Raw genomic sequence first — 8,964 nt, 5'->3', positions numbered from 1 at the left:
CCTTTCCCATCTCATCCACCTCTAAGTGCCGGCCACACACTCAAGTCCCTTGCAGGCCCCAAATCCCAGGCTACCCTCACCTCTGAGCCTCTGCACTGCTGCGCCCTTTATTCTAAAAGTTCTTAAATTAAAATGATTTGTGAAGTTATGCGTGAGAGTATGTATCGCTGTATGTACGCAAGAAAGCACAGGCATAAAAACTTGCATGTGATTTTGACAGTATTTATAAGTTTCCTCAACACCAATTTCATGCCCCACGTTAACCCCTTCTTTAAGGTATAAGCAGGCTTATAGCTGATATCAAAAAGTTCTGAAATTTATCATTCAATGAATTTTTGCATACAAAAGCATATATGAATTATCAGTATCAATAACCAATATCAACTATATTATGAAACTGGACTGCTCTCCACTGCCCTTCTTCCCCCAAAAAAGTTAGTTCAATTATCAATTTCAAGTTGGTTTCCTTGAGAAGGGGTTACCCTAGTGGAAAACATCCCTTCACCGTTTGGAGAACAGCCAGTCCTTAGAATTTGAATACTTTTGCCTTATAAGAATGTCTGAGCATGTTGTTAAAAAAAAATTGGATGATATTAGATGAACAGCTGTGCAGAAAGGGGAATGTAAAAATAAAAACTGCATGTTGGAGCATCAAAATAGTAACCATGTACAGTATATGACTGTTTTTAATCAGATGAAGATTGAAGCTATTACATTTCAAATCAAATGTTATGAATTAGTTCAAGAATGCAGCTGAGCTCTCATTTAATTAGAAATGTCCATGTTTAAATCATGAGGTACAGTAGCTGCCAATGAAGCAAAAGGGCAGGGGAAGGGAGAGATCTTGTGTCCAGACCCTCCGATTGTTGACTGTCTCCTTTTGCAGGACGCACATCTGGGCAGACTCGTCCTGATGTAATGAAGAACTTCGTGTACTAGCTAATTTGAGATTTAATGTAATTGAACATGATTGTTTTGAAGACAATTAAAATCATTATTCTGCCCTGGACAACTATGAACTCTTCTTTTTCGTGTGAAACATATTTTCCCCCCATGTTAAATTTTAACTCTTTCATGGATAAAAAGTAAAGCACATTTCGGGCCAAGATTTCCCTGCGAAGCAATCCTTCGACTGTCGGTCATATTAAAGTGCAGTGCAACAGTGAGTTCTCCTTTAGAAACAAGTCTCATTTCCTATTCCTGGTGCCTGATGCAGCTCAGCCAGGGTCCAGACCTACATCCCAAATGTGAGACAATTCACTATTAAATAAAAATGAGGGACTTCTGAGGTCATACAGAGAAGAATGCAATTATCCGAAGGCGGCCTTTCCCCCACAGGTTATGAGCCTCTGTGTGCCGTAATTAACCGTGGCGCAGCTAGACAGTCCAGGCAAAGGGTCTTTCTTTTCTCCCAATTTGCCTAATTCCAAAACACCTCAAGTGACATAGCTCAAATTTTCCAAATTAAACTCACCCCTGGGGCTGAAATCAAGCATGTGACAGTTCAGTTCTAAAGAAAATCTTAAAGAGAGTCCTGCACAGGGAGAGAAAAAAGTCAGGGTAAAAGGGGGTAGGAGTTAACATTTAAGTGGTTTTCAACCTCATCATTACCCCTGCTCAAGAAAATAAGACACAGATGGGCAAAACACAGCATCGTCCTGCCCCAAAGAGTCTACGGAGCTCATTAGAAACTACTGTTGTTTCCTCGTGGTCCACCATGAATTCGGAAGGGACAAGTGATGGATGTGCTGCACCCCACAGCAGTTAGCGCTCCTGCGCCCCGGCGTGGACACTGGAAGGATGCCACAGAGACGCGAGGGGCCACTGCAACCCAGGAGAGCTTACTGTTCAGACACGTCCTCAAGGTAGACCCTTCCCGGGGAGCTGAGGAGCGATGACATTGTCAGGAGCTGCTCTGCTCTGTAAAAATGGTTTCCGTTAAGAAATAACACACAGCCCCAAGCTTTCTCTTACTTCTGGCCACAGCTCCACACTCTTCCACTCCCACGCCAGCGAGCGGGTAAATGGGGATCAGGTCCACGGCTCCCAAACAGGGGTGGATCCCCTCTTGAGCCTCCATGTCAATAGACCGGAAGGCCTCCACGCAGGCAGCCAGGACAGCATGGTCTTAAAAGGTAAAATTGTACAAAACAATCATTAAACTTTCAAACACAGTAAAGAAGCAGCTATACTTTATTGTCCCACTAGTTGTTGTTTTGTGGGTTTTTTTGTAATCTGTATAGATGATTTTCACCCAAAATAAAGTAAAAGATCCAACATTTCCCCTTGCCCTACCTCCCAATCATCATAAAAGTTCACATTTCTTCACATTTATTCCCCAAAGTAGAGGAGTTATGCAATGGTTATGATTCTTAAACACCTGTGTGAGTGTGTGTGTGTTTTATTGATTTCAGAGAGGAAGGGAGAGGGGGAGATAGAAACATCAATGATAAGAGAGAATCATTGATTAGCTGCCGCCTACATGCCCCCTACTGGGGATCAAGCCCGCAACCTGGGCATGTGCCCTTGGCCAGAATCAAACTTGGGAACCTTCAATTCGCAGGCCAATGCTCTATCCACTGAGCCAAACCAGCTAGGGCACCTCTGTGTTTTTTTACAACTGGTTACTTTAAATGTTTTCACCTTTATCAAATTAATCTGATAAAACTTTGTATTTTCAGAATGCTTTATTAATTTTTATTAAAATATATACACAAAGTTTTAAAAGCTTAACTATTTTAGTTTTCCTCTTCTCTTCTAATTAGATTTTGCATTCAAAAGATTTTGCATTCAAAGATTTTATTTCATCTAACTACATATGATAGATACCTAAGAGTTATGCTATTACTCTGAGTTTTCATTAGCAGTACAGAATGACCATTTCAACAAGAAAGATAAACAACAAAGAAGCAAATTTAACATCTTATGATTAACATTCAAGATAATTTGTCCTGTTTGCTGGGAGCTACCAGCCAGCGCTTAGTTCTTCAAACAAACATACCTTATGAAAAAAGACAATCTGAGTTGAAATAAAGTCTATTTAAAAATATTTTGAGCCCTTTGTAAGCAATATTAAGATAATACAAGTTTATGTTCAAACAGTTATGATCCTTCAAATTCAACTTGTCCCACTAAAACTTATAACATGAGACATTTCATTTCAATCCGTGAACCAACTCAAGATTTCAGGCTCCCAACCCAAAACACAACTGCTTAGCATGTTTCATTCTATGCCAACTTATCACTGAAATCAAGGCTGACTTCAACACTATGACTCCATAGGTTAAAACTTGAAGATTGTTTTTCTTATCCATAAATGATACGTGACCATCTTCAGGGGGGAAAAGGTATTATTCTTGGACCCAAGATTCATTGTAACGAAGAGGAAATGGGAAATGTTTGAGGTGTGTATGTTCAGAAAAATGATGAAATACATTTTTGAGGTAGACTCTCCAGGTAATGGACTATTCCTACGGACAGGAAATCAATGAGTAAAGAGCATGCAGGCCTACCTGAAGCTACCCTTCATCACAGATATATATATATACACACACACACACATATATATATGTGTATATATGTATATATATATATATATATTATGACCAGTTGACCAGTCGCTATGATGCACACTGACCACCAGGGTGCAGACCCTCAACAATATGAAGAAAGAAACTGCGGTCTCACTTAATTCATCAACAGAAGCTGCTATGGTAATGACTGATCTGTTGTAGTCTTGATCAGAAAATATATTGAGCACTGATACTTCAGGACGTTTCTTCCCTGTAAAGGAAAAAAAATATAAAGGCAAGAATTACTTTTCTCTGCTGAAGCCTTAATACTTTACTTCTTCTGATACAATTATATTTGTTCAACAGAGAAATTTCGGGATTGTGACCTTCGAGGTGACACTGGCTAATCATGACATTCCTGGCTAGTAACGCCCACTCCTTACGGCGTCTTCCTATCTAGCTGGACGGCTCAGCTCAGACACTAGCTAGGCTTTGGTGTCTCTCCACTCAAAGATGGCAGCCTCTTCTTTCAATTGCCATGCTGTGTCACTCCAAATCCCGTTCCTTCTCAGTCAAGTCTTTCAGGCCTTATCAATTTTTCCTTCTTAAACCCAGAAATCAACCTGTCTGGATAAAAATCTGCCATCTGGAGAAACTAGGATGGCCAATTAGTGCCTGAAGCAGAGGTTTCTGGGATGCATACACCTGCCTGTTGGAGACGCTCCGACCCCAACACCTCCCCTGAGGCCACCCACAGCCCTCAGATGTTAATGGTTTCCAGCCTCCTGTGGCCTGTGACTTGGTGACCACGTAACCCGGAGGAGAAAGCTGCCCTGCCCTGCCCAGCATGGCAGCCACACATAACCCCACATTATTTCTGAAGTTTACAAGCCTGGTCCAGGCCCCTTAAAAGTCCCCCTCAAGCCTGCAAAAGCAAATTCAAAGAGAAGGACAAAAGTTTTCAGGCGGTAATTAGATCGTTCGCCATGCCATTATACCTTTGTCGTCCCTCCCCCATCCCCCACGCCACCCCCAATCCCCTGGCAGCTTAACAATTAATCTTTTCAGAAGAGAGGAAAAATAAGTTGCAAGCAGGCACGACAGAGCTTATAGTAGCCCATGCCATTAACTTTAATAACTTTAAAAGATAAACTTACAGTATGTCACTTGCTCTTAGCCAAATGAACATCGATACAGCCCTGCCCTGGTATAGGTCTAAAGTTTATAACTCAAGTTTCTTTACCTTAGACCTTTTAGGCCATTTAAATGTGTTAACATTACTTAGTTAGGAAAATTATAGGTGTTACGGTTTATTCCACTTGCTGAAAAATAAATGCCTTTAAAGTATTTGTAAAACAATAGGTCATTTTCTTAGCTAGTGCTACTTCCTTGCATTTTCATAACTATAAAAGATGAAGCAAGAACCAGACCATACAATCTCCTTTTTACTGTGATTTTATTTTTCCATCCTAAATCTTCTTCTGAAAAGCTTTTATTCTCAGTTTCATCTGACTCAATTGAATCAAATGCTGAGAGAATGAAACACTTTCTCCTGCAATCTCTCCAGCATGCATATAGAAAAAATGACTGCTGGCAGGAGGAGATGTCGGGCCGCCTCTCAGCAGAAGTAAATTGTTTGGTGTCTGTAATGGAGTATAATAGCTATAATTCCATTTGAGCTGCTGCCACTAATAAGCTGATGAAAACTGTGAGTGAGACAAGGCATCCATCAGTGTGTGGCTTCCCCAAATGTCTCTGCACATTCATTTAATCACAGAGACAGGTAACCCGATCCCATTAGATGTACTTGTCTGACAATGAGGGGCCGAGCGGGTTATTCCCTTCCCACAAAGAGAATGCAAGAGCACAGCTGGCTGACTCCAGAGGTTTCTTTCTTATCAGCAATTATCAGGAATTTTCGTAGACATTTCCAGCTCCCGTACAGTTGCAAGACAGTAATTTAAATGCGCTCATCGCTAGAAATGGGCTGAAGGAAACACTTGTTTCTTGTGCAAAGCAGGAACAAAACGAAAAATGACCATCAGAAATGACAATACACTGTCTGAAATGCTTCAGGGCTAGGGGCCTAATGCTCGCCTGTTGCCAAAAAAACTTCATTTAATAACGAAGTTTTCTATTTGAACAACTGTGTGTACACTCACTGTGTTGTCTGTGTGCATGTGTGCGTGTGCATGTATGTGTGTGTAAAAACAAATGATGCCTAGAACTATGTCATCACATGAACATTTCAACAAGAGTAAAAAATAAAAAATAAAAATTAAAAAGGAGAGTAGTATCTCTCATCGTAAACACTGGCCCAGGGAGCAAGGAGGCTTGGGCTCCAGTCTCCTGAATCGCTAAGTGATCTTACGCACATCACTTAAATGCAATTGCCTAAAAGCCTTTCTTTATAGGGAAAATATGTAATAGAAATAATAGTGCTGTAATGATAGCAAGGGCTTTGCTGGCAGGAGTGCTTTGAAAAGTGGTTGGTATTTGGCAAGTTTATTTTTTATGTAACCTGCTGAATAAAAAGCAAAATGCCCAATTATGCTCATTCTATTAATGACCAAATAAATGGCCTGTGAGGGGACATTTAACCTTTATGTAACTATATCCTCCTCTCACTCTCCACTATCCCTAACTGCACGGCTGAGTGCAGGCAGGCGTCTGAAAAAGACCACATGTGAACATCTGCCTAACTGCTCTACCTCAGTATCCTGGAGGCCTGCTACAGCCCAGGAAAGAGGCGGTGGTGGTGGGGGGGGAGCCCACAAAGAAAGAAGAGTGTTCTATAGATGCTGTCTGCAGAGCACAAAAATTACCGTATCATCCAAACACTGCATATCCACTTCAATTTTCTGTTGTTCCTACCATTTTCCCCAAGAAGAGCTGCTTTTGCGATGTTCTCAACGACGTGCTTCCTCCTGGCTTCTGAGATGTTTAGTAAACAGGCAGCCAAACGGAGCCCCAATCTGGAGGAAGGCATGCTGGTTTTTCCTAGAATGCGAGAAAAAGGAGTCTTCATTTCCGCCTCTACAGTTCATTAAACAATGTTCATGTTTATTAACCATTAAAAAAATCATAGCTCTTTGGAAACCAGTTAGTCATAATATTAACACGTCACTCTCTCACTCCTCAGGGAACACCTGAGTAAGAAAACCCTCAGGGAGACTCCTCAAGAGACTGTGTATGTGGCCACGCAGAGATGAACACAGCAGCCACACTAGAATACTAGCATATCCTTCAAGTTATCCAGCCTGAATTCTGTCGTGCGAGTGAAACTTCCATTAAAGTATATTACTCCCTTTCCAGCACAGTCTTCCTCAGCTTTTCCCTGTTTTCGGGGTCTTCTCTGTGTAACCAGTAAGCGTGATCCTGTGGTTAAATGAGACTTACCAAAAAAAGGAGGAATGAAGGAGGTTATTTAATATGCTGATTCCTACAAAAACGATTCCTCTAGCAAAAAGAAATACAGGGGCTCACTTAGGGGCTTTACATGACAACTATCTATGTTCCTCTGGCACTTGGATCTCCAAAGTTTCTAAATCAGTTGCAAACCTTTTCACAGGACTCTGGACCTTGAACTGTGAAAGCTGACATGTACTCTGGTATGTCACTCAGTGACGCCGAGAAAGTGACTGATTCTTTCACTGAAAATGGGTTAATTTCACACCTTTTAGAAGTTGCTTTGATGCTCTTTAGTGCTCCAGAAAGGCATTTTTCAACCCATTATCTTTCCATACCTCAGATGATATGACGTGAGGAAATTTCAATAACTCAGAATAGTAAACCCCCCTCCCCCTTTTTGAGACCAGGCCATCCTATTCTGGCCTTTTAACATATCATATCGAAAAATGAATGCAGCCCTCATGACCTCAGGCAACAACGACTTGACAAAGGTCACCTGGTGTCAGGCAATGGTCTCCGTGTGGGGGATACTTCAGGAAATGGTGGTCTCCTCTGAGACAAACATTAAGCTTAGGAGTTTAAGCTAAAAGTGCTGGGTGCCAATTAGTGCTCTCCACGCGTAAATCCAACTGGCGTCCCGGACACTCGGACTGGTAGCCTAATCATCCTAGTCTAAAGGAAGTGCAGAGCTCATGGACAGTTCAGGTTTTTTATAGTGACCATCATCGCATCGAAAATTCATAAAAAATACGGTCATTCGGTTCTTCTAGAGTAGACATTAATAGCATCGCTGTATTAAAGCAGCTCAGACCTCTGGTTCTCATGTAAACAAAAAATTGCTTTACACAAGGGGCGTGGGCGTCTTCTGGCTTTCATTTGTTTTCGGTGTGTTTATGTAGCTTAATTGTCTCATCAGGCACTTTCCCAACCTAATTATGCTTCTTAACAAATGGTGTTTATGGCAACCCCTAACAGTGCAAGGGAAAGGATTAGTTTCATCTTCTCATTCCACATTGGATTCCCTGTGGACAGCTAAATCACACAAAGATGGTCTGGGAAAACCTACCTTCCCAGCACCCGCTGGAATGAGCGGCTGCACCAGGCTTTTGGAGAGCGGTCAGGCTTGTTAGTCAAGGGTAAGCACTGCTCCCTCCTCCTCTAACCAGGGACCCAGAGCGCGCCCTCCCCGCACTCGGGAGAGGGGAGCCCAGACCGCCCACCCTTTCAATCCCCAAGCGGTTCGGTGACGCCCGGCGACAGACCGGACCCTGGCTCGCCCGGAGGTGCTGGCAGTGCGGGCCAGGCGGCAGCGGGTGCTGGGGATGGAACTGTGGCTGGGACCCCCGCGCGGCCCCGCCCCGGGTCCTGCGTGGAGCGTCCCAGGGCCACGCGGGCCCGAGAGTAACCCAGGGGCTCGGCAAGACTCCCGGCCGCCCGAGCCCGGTCTGTGGTCTGCGAGCGGCCCAACCAGGGCCCGGCTCGAACCCGAGGCCGCGAAGCCGCCCTGCGGTTTTGGAGGGAACCGACCTGCGCGCGGAGGGTAGGGCGGCACGGAGCCTTAATCCCCGCAGTCGCTACGCGTGGCCGCTGCTTCCGCCGCCAGCCCCGCCTCCCGCCCCGGCGCGCTCCTGCCTGCGTTCCCTCCAGGGCCGTGACCGTGACCCTGGCCCGGCCTCGCCCGCGCGCCCGCGGCCGGAGAGCTGGACGTCCCTGTTGGCACTGCCCGCCGGCCGCTCCCGCTCCCGCTCCGTGGGGAGTCTGCACAGTTCCCTCCGGGAAATGACTGCCTTGCTAGGAGGGCCGCGGGATCCAAAGGCGAGGCCATTCCCCTGTACCAGGCACCTGGGGGGCTCTCCCCGGGGCGGGCGCACAAGCACCCCCGGTCCCGTTCCCCTGCCGCGCGCACCCCTGAGCGGGAACGGACCGCCCTGGGACCAAGCAGTGCTTGCACCTGACCGGTTAGCCCAAGTTTCAACCACTGTGAACCCAGCACTGGGCATTCCCTTTTTTCTAGGCCAGTGAACTTGGGAGAACACATTTC

General features: G+C 44.6%; 1 protein-coding gene across 2 annotated transcripts in view; it reads right to left on the bottom strand.

Annotated features, from left to right (window-relative positions):
* LOC102757074 (formimidoyltransferase-cyclodeaminase) overlaps positions 1 to 8,734 on the bottom strand; it is a 32,487-nt gene extending 23,753 nt beyond the window's left edge. The window contains exons 1-4 of one of the 2 annotated variants that reach the window (XM_015569165.1): positions 8,451 to 8,734; positions 6,387 to 6,512; positions 3,688 to 3,783; positions 1,975 to 2,127 (exon numbers count right to left, since the gene is read on the bottom strand). In XM_015569165.1, the coding sequence (XP_015424651.1) occupies positions 1,975 to 2,127; positions 3,688 to 3,783; positions 6,387 to 6,501 (364 nt within the window). In that variant the 5' untranslated portion in view covers positions 6,502 to 6,512; positions 8,451 to 8,734. Of the gene's footprint in view, positions 1 to 1,974; positions 2,128 to 3,687; positions 3,784 to 6,386; positions 6,513 to 7,989; positions 8,161 to 8,450 lie in introns of those variants that run through there. The other variant, XM_015569166.1, reaches the window with a different exon arrangement.
* Between the last annotated feature and the right edge of the window lie 230 nt (positions 8,735 to 8,964).

Source organism: Myotis davidii, unplaced genomic scaffold, assembly GCF_000327345.1.
Source record: "Myotis davidii unplaced genomic scaffold, ASM32734v1 scaffold945, whole genome shotgun sequence".
Classification (NCBI taxonomy): Eukaryota; Metazoa; Chordata; class Mammalia; order Chiroptera; family Vespertilionidae; genus Myotis; species Myotis davidii.
The sequence above is the reverse complement of the archived record's forward strand: the minus strand, read 5'-3'. Positions and strand labels throughout refer to the sequence as shown.